The sequence below is a fragment of the Aulostomus chinensis genome, chromosome 15 (assembly GCF_037954235.1).
Source record: "Aulostomus chinensis isolate RoL2024-O1b breed Wild chromosome 15, RoL_Achi_v1.0, whole genome shotgun sequence".
Classification (NCBI taxonomy): Eukaryota; Metazoa; Chordata; class Actinopteri; order Syngnathiformes; family Aulostomidae; genus Aulostomus; species Aulostomus chinensis.
In genome coordinates, this window is record NC_141334.1 from 16,831,266 (window position 1) to 16,850,298 (window position 19,033).

At 42.9% G+C, this 19,033-nt stretch overlaps 1 protein-coding gene and 1 long non-coding RNA gene across 2 annotated transcripts in view; one reads left to right on the forward strand and one right to left on the reverse strand.

Moving 5' to 3' along the window:
• Positions 1 to 19,033, forward strand: part of LOC147248951 (uncharacterized) — a 44,388-nt gene that overhangs the window by 17,047 nt on the left and 8,308 nt on the right. The gene's annotated exons all lie outside the window — the stretch shown is intronic.
• The window catches only part of fgf11b (fibroblast growth factor 11b), a 44,134-nt gene that overhangs the window by 14,083 nt on the left and 11,018 nt on the right, over positions 1 to 19,033 (reverse strand). The window contains exons 2-3 of the mRNA XM_086226931.1: positions 2,741 to 2,851; positions 1,334 to 1,437 (exon numbers count right to left, since the gene is read on the reverse strand). Of these exons, the coding sequence (XP_086083057.1) occupies positions 1,334 to 1,437; positions 2,741 to 2,851 (215 nt within the window). The remainder of the gene's footprint in view (positions 1 to 1,333; positions 1,438 to 2,740; positions 2,852 to 19,033) is intronic.

A 19,033-nucleotide genomic window follows, 5' to 3' on the forward strand; every position in this document is an offset into this window, starting at 1 on the left:
GCTGTCACAGCTGAAATGACAGTGCCATCCCATACAGCAAAGAAGAGACTTTGAAATATAACTGTCAAAACCATTTGATGGTTGAGTTTCCACCATGTAAAAATGAATAATAGTCCTACAGCACCAGCTCTATGTTACTGCGTCTGCGTCTCTAATTTCAGATTGTCCAATCATGCTACAATGAGGTAGACAGCCAGTCTTGCCAGGGGTGGAAGGAGTTACATGTGAGCACATTAGTGAGAAGCCCACAGCAGCGAAGTTGTAGGATGCTCTCACATTTGGCCAGGCTGACTTGTACCATGCTGAAGCATAATTGTCCCCCCTCATCTGCACTCTCATTGCTCCCTGCCTGAGCGCATTGTGCAGATCTTTTATTTTCGATTTTAATGTAGGTTTTAACACTACAAATAATCAGTTTCATTAATTAATATCATCATCCTACTCTAAATTGAAAGTAGGTGTGACTGTGAGAGTTAATGGTTGTCTGTCTCTATGTTTTGGTCCTGTGATGGACTGGTGACCCATCCAGGGTGAACCCTGCCTCTCACCCGAAAGCGGCTAGGATAGGCTCCAACCCCCCCACGACCCTAAACAGGATAAGCGGAAGAAAATGGATGGATGGAATATCATCATCCTGGAATACCGTCTCTGATGGTAACTTCTCCAACTTTTTGTCCTCTTAGTCACAAATTCGACCTGTCTGTGTTGATGCTGTGACACTTTAACATTGCTCAGTTAATGTTAAGTATAAAAGACGGAACCACACACAATATAAAGCATGAACACTATCATCCCTCAATGCTGCTTTACAGCTGCTACAAACATGTGCCCAAGCACAAGATGCTACAAGATGATGATTTGACAACGCCATTTATTTCATTTTGGTGTGACACTGCCTTTGTGACAGCAAACATGTTGCACAAGAAAATAACTCCTCAAAGATTAATTTAGTTTGCACTATTCATCTGATCCAATTTTATCATACATTCCCTTGTATTTATTATTTTATTTCCCATGATTAACCTTTCAAATAGGCTCAATATTTTTTTCAGTCTGTTCATAATTTTTTTAACTAACAAAAAAAAAACATGATCCAGGCATCCATAATATTAAGTTTATAAGATAAGATAAAGCATATTTCATGGAATTATTAATGTTATTATGTATTATAAACAGACTGAAAGTAAGTAGTTTATTTTAAATAAGAATATTAAAAAAACATGTTCTTCTAATGTCTGCTGCCACCGACAGTAACTGATGAAGCTTATATCTATAACTTAATTTACAAAATTAAGAGCAGTAATAATAATTTCACTGAGTAGAGCATACTTACAGAGGTATAGAGGTATCCATCGCTGTTCATTGCAAGATAGAACCCTGTCTTTGCTCCCTGGATTGCCACAATTCTCAGTCCCACTGGAATTAAGTTGAACTGTGCTGAATCAGATAAAAGGTAGGGAGAGACAGAATAAAACAGAGAGAAATGAAAAGTCAGGGGACACTGTGAATTCAATCTACAATAGTGTATAGCAACAAACTGTTTATCTGTCTTCATTGTTGCAGGCAGAATGGCTACAGGCTCACTGCTGCATGCTTCATCTCATAGCATCCCAAATGCTATGACCTCAAGTTTATGTTGCAGTAAACACAACACCATGTCACCTTTACTAGGCTTTACACTGCCTCTGGACCTGGATAATAACAGCTCTGCTTCAGCAAATGCAGCTTGTAGCTAAGAGTATGGGTAGCATCAGGGTCTCCCATACCCCCCCCCCCCCAAAAAAAAACAACAAAAAACAAACCCATATTAAAAATAACATGATTTTGGGTATTATTTCTCAGTGCCTGTATATCTGTCTGTGACACCTACTATAGTTGTATTTGCAGCGGGAGTATGGTCCATAATAAACATTACCAAAGTTGGAGATATTACCTCTTGTGAGGGTGGGCTTCCTCCAGTTCCCCTCCACACACATGCATTCACAACAGCAACCACAAGCAAAGCAGGAATATGCATCTCTGTCATGGTGGATGTGAGGTGATACGCATTTTGAAGCATTGTCAGAGATTGGATATATTAAATATGTAGCAGCTACCAATACACTGAGGTTCACCCCACAGAAATGAAGCCTGATTTAACACGATCTGCATCACAGCATGTTGAGCCGCACTGTTGAATCAAAAGTATGTAATGTCATGCAATCCAATATGGGACAAATACACTGATTTAATTTTTTTGCTCTGTAAATGTTGCTTTAATTTTCTATTTCTGCAGTTTAGGTAGCAATCTCATTTATGCTGTTTCTTTTGAATTATAATAAACACTTCACCTAGTCATAATAAGGACTCTCCATAAGTCCTTTATAGTGCAACAATTGTACAATAGAGAAAATCCAAGCAGTTCTGGACCTGACCCTAAACATGCTTTAATGCATGGTAATCTTTGACTTGTCGTTGCAGCAGCCTAAACTGTCTTGCATGAGACTTGGCTGAACAACCGTAGAGGAATTGGCCACTGATAGCAGAGGAGGTGAGAGAGCCATTTCACAGTTTACGGGGTCACATTACTAAATCATCCTCACAAACAATTATGTATAAATAGATCTGACTTTACTGATTCAAAGTGGTGCTCATTCCAAATTTTATGTTGTGCACATGTACATTGCAGTGCAATGTAAACTGGTGAATCTTAACATCCCTGAAGCAAAGAAGTTTAGGCAATAGGCAGACACACACTCACAAAAAGAGCTGCTTTCATCTCTTGTGCTGTCCATGGTGCCGTCAGGCTGCATCTGCAGGTAGTAACCGTGCTGGCTGTACAGCCTTGTAATGATGCCTTTCAGCTGTGGCTCTGCAACACAGAACACAGGGAAGCATAATCGTGTTAGACAGATACCTGAGCTGTAGGTTCAGGAAATAATATTCACGGCTTCACGGAACCTGAAAAATCAATTGATTGAGCAAACATGTCTGAGTATAAAGACGTAACCCACGTATTAGTTTTTATAGTGTGCAATATTACATTATTAAAAAAGATGACTCAAACTTCCTCAAAAGTATGTGTTGTTGGGTTTGTTTGTTTCTGAGTCTGTTGTCAGCCAAAGCTCATTTTCATCACATACACATTTTCCAATTCTAGTTTCTTTCATATTGACAATTTAAGTTGACCAATCTAAAAGTGTTGAACCAGGAACTCTGGTATTTAGATTAAGTAATTTGTGATAATTTATAGTCATACAATGTCATGTATGACTTGGCACTGGGAGATACCATTGTTAAAGAGTGGATTGAAATCAGAGCCAGAAAAACATGATTGTCTTGTCCCCAATTAATATGTAATATATACAAGTTTCAGAAGCACTAAAACTAGAGATAATTTCAGCATGCAAGGTGTAGATACTTGTAGTCCATACATTTTCCTCTTTCAGTTTTACTTTTACATGAGAAAAATGGTAAGAGGACAAACTGCAACAGTAATTATTTTCTTGTGATAAGAAAAATCATAGCCTGAAAAAGCTGATACAGCATCAGTGAAATGGCTTTAGGGATGGTCACCAGGAGAGAATATGCCAGAATAGATGATTTCTGTCTTTGAAGTATCCTGATATCATCACCATAATACAGGATAAGTTTTTCAACCCATGGATCCCTTCATTTTCCAACAAAAGAACAGATATGGCAAATATCTTGTTAGAAGTTCTCTCTAGAGCAGTTTCCCTAAAATTGTAAAGATATTCAGCAAAAAAAAAAAGTTTCTAGTATTCAGTAACAATGTTTTAGTAATTAAGGAACTGCCAAATGTACTTATACACAAATTCATGCAATTCTCAGAATATGTAACATAAATATGAAATTTTATGGGAAGGAGTTATTCAAGTCATGAAAATGCATGTATCTACTTTATCCAGCACATCAGCTTGTAATGCATATTTTTAGCAAAGGTGAGGGTCATTAGAGGGTTAAGTCAATGAGAGGGTTAGCTAGATTTAAAAAAAAAAAAAATATATATATATATATATGGTGGCAATGGAGGAGAGGACAGAGATTAAATAGAGTGGTTGAATGTTTAATGAGCAGAGTCCCTGCAGCCTACTTTGCGTTCACTTAAGAAACAGACAGAACTTTTCCAGCAGCTCTCAGACATCATCAGTGCAGCACACTAAATTAACTCAAGCGCTCTCTGTGTTGTGGAAATCAAAGTTGTCTCGGGAGCTCAGCATCTCACCCTTTCAGGCCTGGCCATGCCAACAGCAAAGAGAAACCTGCAGACCCTCTGATTTAGTGTAAAACTCAGTCTTTTAGTCTGGCCAGGCCCACTCAAGTGACCAATCTCTTACAAAGCAGCCTTAATGAGGAAGATGAAACATGGATGAAAGAGCAGTTTATACCAGAGCCTCTGGAGAACTGGGGGGGTCATCTTGGAGTTTCTCTGCTGCTAAAACTCCACCCATGCCCTCTCACACACTCCCCAGGGAGAGACCTAGGTTACTGCGCAATCTTCCTTTCTTCTTGGGACTAGTACAGGGAGCAAGAGAGTGGCAGAGGATGCAAGGATGAGATCTGTGGAACTATTTCCCAACGGAAGCGTGCCAGGGTGTAGGCATCAGTGAAATCGTGACCTACTCCCATTGTTACATGCATGCTACTGCAGCACTCCCCATCCTCTTTTTCAAAGCTGCTTGTCAAAACAGTGCAGCATCTCTATTCCCTCACTTTCTTCTTCAATCTACCCTTTTACTTTTTATATCGTTTGAGTTATGCACTCTTTCATCCTACCTAATAACATCATATATCACCCAATCAGCACAAGGAAGATGCTGGCGACTTGTCCCCACAGATGCAAAGGAGAGAGATGAGAGAGGCTGAGATGGACGGAATTTCAGGGAAGAGAGAAGTGAGTAGAGGGACAGCAGAGGAACAGATTGAATGACATGATTTTGTCATTTCTTTGAGACTGACAATTGTGTGTGCTCCACTCAAATCACATTTAATTCATATTCAATAGACAGCTCATGCAATATGGCTGCAATCAAAACATATATGCTTGTTGTCATGGCACTAAAGCCAATGCTTTACTTAGCAAAGCTGGCTCTTATATCCAAAGCCCAACACCAGTGCACAATAAATTCTGATCCTGTATAGAAGATGGTTACAGCAACACCATAACCCTGTTTTACTGCAGCTTGAGATTCATAGAGGATAAATATAAGGATAATTCATAGAGGACCATTAACTATGTGCACAAGCATACACAAGTTGCAATTATTCTGGCCCAAAGTTGCATTTTTCTCATACTTGCCATGCTGTAGGCATATTTGGTTGCAGCTTTGCATTTTTTGATACCCAAGTATCATGGTGATATTTTTTGCTCTTAAGTATACAAAAACCTGGTGGTCAGAATAATAAAAGTGGAAAAAAAACAAACAGCCATGAAGGTAGAAACTGTCCCTTGTGCTAAATAGGTTGGTAGCAAGTACATGGAATTTGCTTGATGTTTAGAGTGGTTGATGACCTCCTGGTGAGGCTTCTCCCAATTTGGCAGTATCTCCCTCATGCTGGGTGTGATTGTCAACCTCCAGAAACAATTGCGCATTGGGACCCAGTAGGTTTTATCAGCTGTTCAATGCTACACTCTCCACAAAGGTAATGAGCTGTAATCCTATCAATCATCAGCTTGTGTCCCATGCCCAACTGTCCACGAAATCCACAGTGGTGAGTGCTGCAGATGGCTTAAGGTTGGAGAGTTATGATGTTCTTGGAGTTCAGTTGGGTCCTTCCACATAAGCCAGATCCACTGATTACTTCTCTCTGCTGCCTCTTACACTCAGCTGATGGTCTGTTATAGAGCCCATTCATGACTTGCTACTCCCCTCAGCTGTGTGCTGGTTGAAGAAGATACAAAACCTGTATCCGACTTCGACCTGATGGATTTTGGTACTCCAGCAGGGCAGTTTGATTTCTGCTGCTATCTTTGCATTGCACAGTTTCTTCTGTTTATAGGCCTCTGTGATTAAGCTCACAGTCCCATAGGAGACATGGGACTGTGAGCTGTATTAATGTAAGCGATCTTCAGCGAGGGGGACAGCAGTACCAAACCTGACCTGTGGTTGGTGGAAGCAATCCTATGTGGAACAGTTAGCTGCTGGTTAACATCCACTTGCATCTTGTAGTTGTGGACTATATGTAAAGGTGTCTTTTTTCTGGTTTGGTGAAAGGATCTTTTGGCTTTTTCTATTTTTTCTTGGATAAATTTTATTACCTTCAGGGGATTGGTTGATCTTGGACGGAAGGTGTTGGTTGCACTCTGCTTTCAACTGAGAGCAGCTGCCAGGCCTTTGAGGACCTAAATATGCTGCCATTTATACCAGCCTTGAATGAGCCTGGTCTTACTGCCTGTCATAATATGTTTGAGAGTGGCTGGAGAAGGGCAGAGGGCACAGGTTGAATCCTCGTCAAGCTGCAGATTGAAGCACATCATACCTATAGCTTAGTAATGAAGCTAATCCTACTTACTTCCATATTCCACAGCTCCCTCCAGCTGATCTTTACTCACCCTACAACTCTTCACTGCAGCGATTGCCCCTGTTTAGCAAGAGAGACAGCCTTCACGCTCCTTCCACTCTCCTTCTGCTGGCACTTTTCCTCAACTACCAATTTCCTCAGCTCTGACTTTTTAGCCTGAGCCAAATTGTTTTGCTTGTTGCCAGGCCGAAACCTCGTCACCCATGCTAGACTTGCCCTTTGATGTCTTTGTGCTTCAGGGCTGATGTAGCTTGCTGCTTAGCTTCTGCAGGTGTCTCCTCTTAGTTGCTAGGGCTGGTGCAGCATTTCGAGACATTTTGCCTCTGGACTCCTTCATTGTCATCTACAGTCTTTCTTTAGAGCACTTAAATCCTCTGTAAGGCTAGTGAGCGGTAACTCCAGGACTCCTTTGCTGGAAAGGACTTCATGGGACATTTAGCCATTTTGTCATGTATTTTATGAGTGTTCCCTCCATTTTCTCCTTGGCTGTTTTGGGGACTTTGAAGACAGTGTGTGGTCACATTACCTGGGGGAGGAGGCAACAGTAGGCATAAAATTAAGAATTGCAATACAGATGGTATAGTATTGGTATAGTATATGGTACGTATTATCTCAGCCCTTGTTGACCATAAGAAATAGAAATACTGAATTGAGGTTGTACGCCTGAAAAATGTGCCTCTCTTTATGACCATGACCTTTGACCACCAACATTTATTTGGTAATTCTTGAGCCCCAGAGGAAGTTTGTGGCTAATACCTTTTGACCTTCAAAACCTTTTCAGTTAAACTTTGAGTCCACATGAACGTTTGTGCCAAATTTGTAGAAATTTCCTGGAATATTGTATTGAAGAGACTGGGGCAGACAAACAGCCCAATAACATAAGCATTCCAGCCCATGACTATCGCCAGTTTAGAGGCATCAGCAATGGTCAAACTATTCCTCAGTTTTTTGCTGTATTAAGAACAAATTTCAAAAGTTAGCAAAGTTATACATGGTACAACCTGTGCCACTCAGATGTTAAACAGTGTGATGTTGAAATTAAAGTGGAGCAAGAGCCTTCTAAAATGTTCTTATTGAGCTCTTCTCCCTCTGAACTTGTCAGTTGTAGTGTGTTTGGTTTTGAGCGCAGAGTTAATTGTGTGACAGCAGCAGCATGAAGGACCTGCAGTATCTCTCCTTCACACACTGCAGGTGATGCAGTCTGTCACCTGCGGCATGTATGTGTGTATACACACACAAAACAACCCCTGAACAACATGGTTGTGACTTTGACTCTGCTTTTTTGAAGTGGATGCTGAAAACAAACTGATGCAGTTTTGTTTTGTTGGGTATCTGAGAAGTGAAGGAAATTTCCCACATTTTTCCAAAAAGAAGTTGTCCTGTTTTTTTAAACAATGATAACAACAGAATGTGCACCCATAATATCCATATAAGAAAGAGCATTAATAAAATGAATATGTTGTAGATTATTTACAAAAAGGAAAAAATATAAAGGTTGTGTGAATTTTATTTATTTGTTTATTTTTAAGGCTATATTTCTCATTCATATGAACAGTTTAGTTTTTTTTTTTAAGAGTTAGATCTTGAAATTATACCAGAAATAACTTTCAAATGATTTACTTTCCATTTATGCACAAATTATTTTAAATACTGTAGCTTGTCAGTATACCCCTGGCACTTCGAGGTGGACAGGAGCGTGCCCGACATTCAGGCATTAGGTGGAACTGGGAAATCCAAAGACGCAGGGGCAGGAACACCAGGCAGATGGGAAAGGGATTACATGGGGGCTGGCAGGCAGGGAGGAAGACAGAAAGGCAGGGCAAGGCAGGCAGGAAGGCAGGCAGGGAACGGGTCAGGCAGGGCTGCAGGGAAGAAGACAGGCAGGGCAGGCAGGATACGGGAATACAGGTTTCTGCAGTGAGAGAAACGTGAGATAACTCTACGATCTGATGGAGAACAGGGTGAAGGGCTGGCATATCAGTACACCTCCAGCGGGATCTTCTGCATCCTCCTCAGCGACTTTCCCCTCTGAGGTGGTCTCCATTCTAAAGCTGTCTGGGTCTCCTGGTGAAGGAGATCGCATGGGTCTCTGGCAGGGAGCTGTACCCCTGTGGGGTCCCCCCCCAATGCGCTTGAGTGCAGGTGGTGGAAATGCCGGATCTTACGCTGGTCCAGGATGTGCCGTGCAGGCACTCACAACCTTTCCTCCGGCATTAGGAGGGCCTGGCGGGCCCACTTCCATGCTCGCCAATGCTGTTTCCTTTTCCTGATCCCTGCAGAAAGGAGCCTGATACCCCAGAACACACTCTAAAGGGGACATGTTAGTTGCAGAACTGATCAGTTAGTTGTACGTGTATTTAGCCCATATCAACTGCTTGGACCAAGAGTTGGGTTTGTTAGGTGATGCGAGGTCTGTCTCCATCTCCTGGTTTATACTCTAGGTCTGACTGTTGGCCTGAAGTCAGGCTGGTGGAGGCTCCCAATAACCTGCAGGATTCTCTCCAGAAAAGGGCAGAAAACTGAGGTCCCCTGTCAGAAACCAAATCAACGCAGATCCCATGGAGCCTGAAGATTTGCTGTATTAGCAGTTCTGCTGTCCTTTTAGTGGAAGGAAGACCTGGAAGTGGTATGTAATGGACCATCGTACCACTGTGAGTTCTGTGAGGTAGACAGCTGACGTGTGGGAGTCCAGTCACAAAGTTGACAGAGATGTTGGACCAGGAGCGATGTGGTATCGGCAGGGGGGGAGGAGACTGGTGGGTGGTCTTAATGCTGATAGCAAATGGGACAAGCCCAAAACAAACTCCTGGACTGGTGGCCCTCAAATGCTGGTGGCCCTCAACTGTCGCTCCATGAACTCCCTTGTTCTGTGCTTCTGGGGTGGCAGGTCAGCTTGGAGGAGTGTCCACATTGAACTACCTCCTTCATGGTCATCCTTCCTCAAAGGGGGCCACCAGTACTGTCGCTCCACGAACTCCCTTGTTCTGTGCTTCCTGTGGTGGCAGGTCAGCTTGGAGGAGTATCCACATTGAACCACCTCCTTCATGAGAGTGGGAGGAAGGAACAGTCTGTTGCGCTGGGTTGGCCTCCTGAAGCCGCCTTCACCCTCCTCAACATCCCAGACCAAGGGAACATGCAGGTGAATTGCTGGTAGGATGGTGCAGGGTCCTCCTCCCCCTCTGAGCATATACGAGAGAGTGCGTCTGGCTTGGTGTTCTTGGGCCTGGGTCTGTAAGAGAGAGAAAAACAGAATCGGGTGAAGAAGAGGGCCCGTCTGGCTTGTCTGGTGTTGAGTCGCTTGGTGGAGCGGTGATACTCCAGGTTACGGTGATCTGTCCACACCAGGAAGGGCTCTTCAGTTCCCTCTAGTCAGTGACACCACTCCTCTAAGGCCAGTTTGATGGCCACAAGCTCTCAGTCCCCCACATCATAATTTCTCTCAGCAGGTGATAGGTGCTGGGAGAAAAGGCGCATGGGTGGAGTTTCTGGTCCAAGGTGGCCCTCTGGGACAGGACGGCCTCTACCCTGGTGCTTGGAGCATCCACCTCCACCACAAACTGACAGTTCCAGTTTGGTACCTGAAGAGCAGGCAGAGGTGAAAATTTTCTTCATGGTGTGGAAGGCTTCAGAAGCCTCTGAAGTACACTGGAATGGAAATTTCACCAGGGTGAGGGCTGTCAGTGGGGCTCCCACAGAGCTGTGTCCACAGATGAATCGCCTGTAATTGGCAAACCCCAGAAAGCTTGTGTCTGGTCTGGTGTGTGATGGTTCCCATCATGTGGCCATCCGGGGTGCTGGCGGAGACGGTGCAGACCCAGGAAATCGTGGGAATCCCCATCTGCATGGCTGTGTTCTCATCTACGATGTTATTGTCCGTGCCAGAGTAGATTAAGGTCACCACCATCTGGGGTTCAGTTGGCAGGTACAGGCAGACATGAAACAGAGGTCGGGTTGGGGAAGAGGTGGTTTCTCTGGTCTGGCCCATCAGTATTTGTCCTGCTACTGGCAAGCCTGCTCTTTTGCTAGACAGGTCTGGATGAAGTGGCCCGACTCGACACAAAACAGGCAGAGGTTCTTCTTTATTCATCTGGACCACTCTTGCCATGCTGCCAGGGAAGAAGACGGGCAGGGCAGGTGGGGAGGCAGGCAGGGAAGAAGACAGGCAGGGTAGGTAGGCAGGCAGGACAGGCAGGTCAGGCAGGAGTAGGGCACACATGTTTCTGGAATGCAAAAAGCTTGAAAAAACTCAACGATCTGGTGGAGAACAAGGTGAAGGGCTGGGGTATAAGTAAACCTCCAGCTGGATCTGGGTCTGCTGATCATTAGAGGAATGGTGGAGGGGGTGTGGCTGGCCAGGAGCTCTGACATAGCACTTATAGTTCAGTGCAGCAAGGCTTCTAACAAGTATGAAATGAACAAAAGTTTGCCAAATAATAACGTTGACTCAACTCAGCAACATCAGATACAAGAGGTGTACTCCATCCCTGTGTGTATTCTGCCAACAGCTCTCGTCTCACTGTCTTAAACAGCTTCTGCGTCTGCATATTATACACACACACACACACACACACACACACACACACACACACACACACACACACAATTTTTGGCAGCCCTTGTTAATGTTGCAGTAGGTGTGTGCATTATAAGTAAATACATCAAAGCTCTGACAAACATGTCACACAGGAGCACACTCCTCCCATCAGAATAAAATGAAATAAAATGTACCACATCACACAAAATACAAACACACATCTGCCATGGTCAGATTTGTCCCTTTTAATGAGGCTGAGATTCAAATATAACAATACCTTCTGAATCTACTTTCCACCCTCAGAAATTTGACAGCCATTTTGTCTCTGATTAATGTGAAGTTGTCAACAATGCTTTCCATTTAGAAGCAGAGGTTTCAAAGCAGAGGCTTCCCTACTTTTCAATCAACTGTAGGAGATGAATTAAAGGGGTACCTGAACAATTTACTTTGATACTTCCACAAGGTTTGGGGACATGAGTGAAACAGACATAATGATGAAGTCTTTATTTGTCACATGTACGTTGTACAGTGAAAGTTTTCCTTTGCGTTTAATCCATCCTCCATGGAGCAGTGAGCAGCCACATGCAGCACCAATTCCAGATCCTCTGCCAGCATCTTGGTCAGGAGCATTGACAGAGGTATTAACCTAAGCTACATGTTTTTGATGGCAGGGCAAACCGGAGCACCCAGAGAAAACCCACAGGGAGAACATGCAAACTCCACATAGAAAGGACGTGGGACCTTCTTGCTGTGAGTGGCAACGACTATGCCACTGTGCCGCCATGACCATGCTTTGATGGTCCACATTAAACGGACTGAGGCTGAATGCCAAAATTTTTGACCTGCTGACAAAAGTAGAGAAATACATTTTTATCAGCCTTCTTTAAACTCCCTCTTGAAAAGTTTGAGTCCGACGAAACTTGGCTGCTCCACCGGTGCAACTTCAGACAAAACCCTATGTAATAAAATTTAATTTTTTGATAGGTTCTCACGAATGTATGTTGGCAATTGAAAACCTAAGTCACTTTTTTCAGACGTTCATTCAGTCTGCATTACCAACATGCATCTTTGCCAAACAATTCATCTTAACTCCAAAATCCCTCACAACCAACCTTAGCAACCACCAGCCTGTTGCATTCACACCAGTGGTGATGAAATGCTTCGAAAAACTGGTTAGGAGTCACATCACAACCTTCATAACCCCCAGCTCAGACCCATACCAATTTGCCTACAAGGCAAACAGGTCGACAGAGGACCCTGTGAACGCAGCACTCCCCACAGCGCTGTCCCACCTGGCGAAACCAGGAAACTACGCCCGCCTTCTCTTTGTGGACTACAGTTCAGCTTTCAACACCATCCTACCCCACATTCCTGAGGAAACTGCTGAACCTCGGGCTACCTCACTCCACATGAAGCTGGATCAAGGATTTCCTATCAGACCACCCACAGAAGGTCAGGATTGGCCCCCACACCTCTGCAGCTCTCACACTCAGCACTGGCTCCTCTCAAGGCTGCGTGCTGAGTCCCCTGCTTTTCACCCTCCACATTGGACTGTACACCCATCCACGCTGGCAACACCTTCATCAAGTACGCGGACAACCTAACAGTGGTAGGCTGCATCACTGGAGGTGACGAGTCCGCTTACCAAGATCAGGTGCAAGAACGGATTGTGTGGTGTAGAGACAATAACCTGCTCCTGAACACATCCAAAACAAAGGAGCTAATCATTGACTTCAGGAAAAACAAAACAGACTTGCAGCCTTTTCTCATTGGCAGGACATGTGTGGAAAGAGTCAGTGACTTCTGCTTCCTCTGAGTCCATCTAGAGGAGAAACTGACCCGGGACAAGAACACCTGATCAAGAAGGCACAGCAAAGACTCCACTTCCTGAGAACCCTCAGGAGGAACAACATCAACCAGAGACTACTTTTGTCTTTTTACTGCTCCACCATGGAGAGCATCCTCACCTACTGCCTCTGTACATGGTTTGCCAGTTGCACAGGGGCAAACAGGAAAGAGCTCCAGAGGGTCTCGAAATGGCTGAGAAGGTCATTGGGTGCCCTCTACCCACACTGGAGGACCTTCACTGCTCCTACTGCCTCAGGAGAGCCAACACCATCCTGAAGGACTCTTTCCACCCAGGACATTCATTGTTTGAGCCACTGCTGTCAGGCAGATGGTACAGGCCCATTCAAACCAGGACAAACAGACTGAGAAACAGTTTCTTCCCAACTGCTGTCAGAGTCATAAATGCTTCCTCCACGAAATAAGTGCAATATATCTATGCCATGCAGCTGTCACTACCTCCTTTAAAATATCCTATGCCAGTGCAATATCACGCAGTCTTTGCACCACACCTCTCTACCATGTAAACCATGTTTACGTATGGCCTTCCCTAGACTTCATAAGTCTGTATAATGCACATTTTTCATCACTTTGTTTTTATATTGCTCTTATTTTTATATTTATGTATCTTCTCTGCACTGGATAGCCTGCACCTTACCCTTTCGTTGTACCTGTTACTATGCCAATAAAGTGAATCTGAATATGAATCTGAATCAAAACTCTCTCAAATATCAAAGCTCTTCATATGTGCCTCAAATTAAACCGATTTGACTTTAACACTGGTAAAAAGTCTCCCCCACAAAGCCTGTGAAAGAGTGGAGATGCAGCAGTTTTCCTCAATATTATTTTGAATCCGTGTATTAAAATAATTAGCCTCTGTACATGGACTTTGTGAAGAGTTGAGACAGTGTGACCTCAGCTTTGACCAATGCGTGTTAGCAGTAGGAAAAAATACAAATGGGTACAAATGCTAAGACCAAGCTTCAATAATCCTGATTATTTAATGAGATTTAAACTAAGAATAGTTTGGCATCCCAATTTTCTTTACAAAACATATTTTTCTCTAAACAGTGTATTAATTCACGAGATGTTATACTCTTGGCAGGCAGATTTTGCTACCACACAATGGAGTCAAGCTAACCAGTTTCCTCTTGTTTTCTGTCTTTGTGCAAAGTTAACCACTTGCTCACATGATAAACAAGGAAGCATTACCATATCACCTTATCACCATAAAGTGAATGTGTTCTCAGAGTCCTTTCCTGGTTTGTTTCACAGTCAAGGTAACATGTTACTTGGTATCCCCCGTTTAGAAGCCCCAGAGAAGTACCCTGACAGATAGTAACACAGTGTGACAGCAAGTCTACCTCTGGCTGGATTAGCAAAACACAAGGTTGTTTACATGAGCAAAAAGTCTGTTTTTATGTCATGCACATGTAGCCTGCTGCTCCACAGGGCAGGAATGAAGATGATAACTCAGAGTAATTGACTCAAAGGTCATGCTCTGTGTTTTGAGGTAATCAAAGTGTAAGTTAACAAGGAAAGCAGATTTTATATGGCAAATCAATTGCAATTACATAATACCACCACCCAGACAAATCCAATGCATACAAGCATGATGCTTTCCACATGTGCTTAGAGGCACAATATGTCCTCATACTTACACCGGAGGTCCACTGAATTTCATTTGAATACATGAGCATGCCCTCAAATTTTATGTGTGTGAAAGCGGAAAAGGGGGCATAAACACCCTCCATAAAGTACAATGTTTGACATTGAAAAGGGAAAATAAAACTGTTTTACAGGCAGTAAAACAAAGTATTCCACATTTATCTGGTTTTTCACATTCAGCCAAACAACTGCAGTCTGCTCTCCTTATTGTTAAGTCATTTATAAGCAAATCTTTTTTTATGTAATAATTGTATTCTTTCAAATGATCTGCATCTCTTTTTGATCATAGAATCTTGCTTCAAAGGAAACGATCTGACTCCTCTACTCAAAGCCAGCCTACTTGGTTGCTGTTTTTCTAAACCAACCAAGACTAACAGGCAGGGGTAGTGGGATTGCTCTTTTCGACAAGAAAAGATGCTACAGCATTGATCTGTTCAGCACCTTTGATACCCCTCCTCTATGAAATAAAGGCAAATCCTCCTTGTCTGTCTTTCATTATGTAACGGCTCTGATGGTCACAGTTTTATCAGTAATTCTTTTCTGATCATTGAAGATTTTAACATCCACGTCAGCGATTAGCACCAAGGGCCTGGTAATCTTAAACCTTATGAAGGCTTCTTTATTTTCAAATAATAATAATTCCTTTTTCCACTTTTGACATGCAGGAAGGTATGTGGATTTCCAGTGTTTAGGTATCAGTGTCTTTAAGATAATCGATGTGTGCTATTTATGATTACAAAGCTCTGTGAGGCTGCGGCACAAGTTATTTGTGAGATCTCTTATCACTCTATTTCCCCTCTTGTTTCATGAGATCCTGTGATGAGTCAGTCCTTACTGCTTCCAGGGTCAGTTTGAGAAACAACGTTGATAAAGCTGATGCAGTCAGTGCTCCTCACACTTGGTGCATCCCTGCCCCATAGTTAAAAGAACAAAAGGACCTGCAAATTGTCTTTTTTTGGGAAAATCCAACTATGTGTGCTTTGAAGAACTTTCACCAAATATACAAGAAACACAAGCTGCAGCCTTGACTGTCCTCTGACTTTCCCCTCTGAGAGGAGGTGCATGACTATGTTCATCACCCATGGGGCACGTGTGGGCTCAAGTGACAGAAAACATTTGGTGATCCAGGTTAGTGGAGTGTGGGTCAGAGAGAGGTCTACATCAGTGGCACAGGTGTTGTCAGTGAACCCGACAACATGTTGATTCATCAGCTGCTCATATATGTGAAGAAACAGCGAGTGTGTAGAAGTGCCACCTGAAATGATGTGGATGAAAAAATATAGTATATGTTAATTCAAGCTGTGGATCAATTACTGGTTTTCTAATTAGATCTCAGTATCCAGGGTAGGGCTGTAATCTCCCAGTCGACTGGTCAATTTATTCGTCAGTACATTCTGGTTCGACCAAAATTCTGATTGGTCGATTTTTTTGCCACGTTCATTTCATCAGGAGGAAACTACCAAGTGCTAATGGGGGTGTTTTCAAAGCACCCCTGTTTCACAGATAACAATCTATCTTTGAACACCCCCCTTGTTTTGCTATTTTGGACTAGCCCGAACCGCTAGAGACAGACAGACTGAAGAGTACCAGAAGGACAACGTCTGGTGGTTTGATGAATGTATATTTAATTTTGAAGGTTTCATTTAAAGTCAGTCCTCGTCCACCATGTCAAAGACATCTGCAGTGTGGCAGCATTTCATGAAAATAGATAATGGAAAAAAAGTCGAATGCAAAGTTTGCAAACAACAGTTTGTAAATCACAGCTCCACTACAAACACTGCGAATCACCTAAAAACAGTAAGCTAATTTGTCCACCTTACGTTGTCAGTTTTGCGTATATGAACATATCAGAATTGGCATTTCAATGTTTAAGTCTAATTGTTTTTGTTTTAATTGTAAAAATTCTTACAGTGGACTTGCCTTTTGTGTTTGAGCGTAAAGTTTTCAGTTAAAAGTCTATTTGTGTCTCAGCTGCGATGCTGAGCTCCTCTGTTCAGTCTCGCTCTGTGCGCAGGACAAATGATAGTGTCGGTCAGTTATTATAACATGACAAAAGCAATTGTCTAAATATTCCTCAACAGGTTTTGTGCTGATAGTTGACACAGTATATTTTTCATATATAAAATTAGTCGATTTTTATTCGAAATTTGAGGGCTTCTGTCGACCAATAATTTCTTTGTTTGATGACAGCCCTAATCCAGGGAAAGTTTTTCAATGAGAATGATGATGAAATGTAGAGATGTAACCTTTGTTTCTGCGTCTCATCATCACACATCATACAGCAAGCGCAACATGTTTGGTGGAAGTATGCATGATAATTGTCAAAGATCATTTGGTTTTATTAAATAGGGTGTATCTCTAGTCCCAGCAGTAACAGCCTGTATGTTCCACACAGGGATGCCCCTCAACAATTTATATTCAGCACTGATAATCATTTTGAAAATCACCAGGGGGAGACAGGAGCCTGTTCCTAATAGCACAACCATTCACACAACAATTATATGTGTGTCTGTGTAAATGAGTTTAATGCACATAAGAACCCAAGGCAATCACTTCATGCATCACTACGGCCATCAAGGACACTTAAACCCTTCGTGGGATTGTAATTGCTGAAGGAAATAAGTAGTGGTTGAGGTTTATCACTAATCAGCGTAGAGTATGGCTCATTGTTGATTATCATTACACTAATGTATTTATCAAGCTTCATCTGAGCTCACTATGTTGCTTGCTGATATCCCTCTAACCGAGCTCCCCTTGATAAGGTTGTAGGTAATTACTGGGGGGCTGCATGACTGAGCAGCCAAGGACGTTTCTTCTTCTGCTCTGACTGAATCAAACAACAGGGGCTTTCCTCGGTTTATATATTTAGGACTCCCTTCCTCTTGTCTGCTTGCCCTTTCACTCTCAACAGCTCTCTCTTTAATTTCTGTTTCGACATGCATGTTTGCATGCATGCCTCTGTGTATGTACACAAACTAGAGAGGGGGAGTCACTCTCTTGGATATTGCTTTATTCTGTTTCTAATAAAAGGAGAACTCCTTTTTTTCCTTTTCTAAACTGGGCCATGAGCTCTACAGCACTGCTTGTAATTATCAACCTTGTGTGTGTGTGGGGGTGATGGAGAGAAGCAAGGGAAGAATAAAGTTATGAAAGCCAGTTAACAACATATAGGCAAGGCTGGGTAATGCCAGTTGTTTGTCCAGAAATAAGAGGGGGAATGGCGAGCCAGAGCAGAAACATGAAAAGGGGCAATGATGGAGAGATGGAGATATACAAAGGAACAGAGCGGGACAAGCATGCGGAAGAGGGAGAGCAAATCGAGGAAGACAGGTTGTAAAAGGAGGCTGCCAGGGAGAGAGGAGAGGAATCGCTGGAAGGGGGCGAGGTTAAAGGCAGAATAGGAATGAATGAAGTGGATCACATCACCTGTGACTCCAACAATGGGCTGTTAATTTAAATTCAAGGTTTCATAAATCATTTCATGTGATGATGGCAGCAGTTCATATGAGGGCGAGAGCATTCTTGCTGCTTATTAATGATGCTGACATGAACATGTCAAAGCGGATGTAAATAGGACTCACTTTTTCCCTGACACATACTCAATATTCACATATGTGCTTCATTAGCATTATGAAAGGCACATATCAGTGGCAAGAGGCTCAGAGTGGGGGATGTGAAGGGATGTGGTGCAACATACTTAGGCCCTCCAGTTTTATCAATAATGTATTGCACCAAATTTTTCGCTAAGGTTGCTTTCACATTACCACTGGCTGGACCACTGAGTCCCAACGGCTACCCAGCACATCTCACCTTACCTTTCCCATGGACCCTCCAGCAAGGACACAAATAAGCACTTTAATATATGCAGAACAAACAAACACAAACAACCCCTCTGCACTCCCACAGGGGTCCGGACCCCTGTCAGATCGTCTGATGATCACACACAAGTAAACAAGATACTTAGTTGAGCACCACTGTGGCGCACAACAAAGGAGTCTGAATTTTAACTTGGATTGATTTGCTTGCTGGGATGTTGAAATACTTGGGAGCTCTGTTCCCACACAGGAGGAAAAAGTAACCGTCTGCAGAGGCGCTTAAGAGCAGCTTGGCACAGGGCGAGTGGAGGGAATCCATTGCAGATTTGAGCCAAACATCGTCTGAGATTATGTGGGGCTGACACAGTTTCAGTATTGCAAACAGCGTCACTTGAATAGGAATGTACGTAGACACAGATACCTTTTGCTGTACTAGTTATTCATTATTATGTGTGTATTTTCAGTGTCTTCTGAAAAATACATGTGACTAATGTCTACGGGTGTGTATTGTACACTGCTACAGTTGCTCACAATAGTTTTAGTTTCATCAGATTTGTTTCTCTTGCAGGACTTTTTGGATCCAAGCCTGTCTTTCTCTCACTTTTTCCCTCTCCTTGTCTCTTCATCATTATCTCTATCGGTGTCCCAT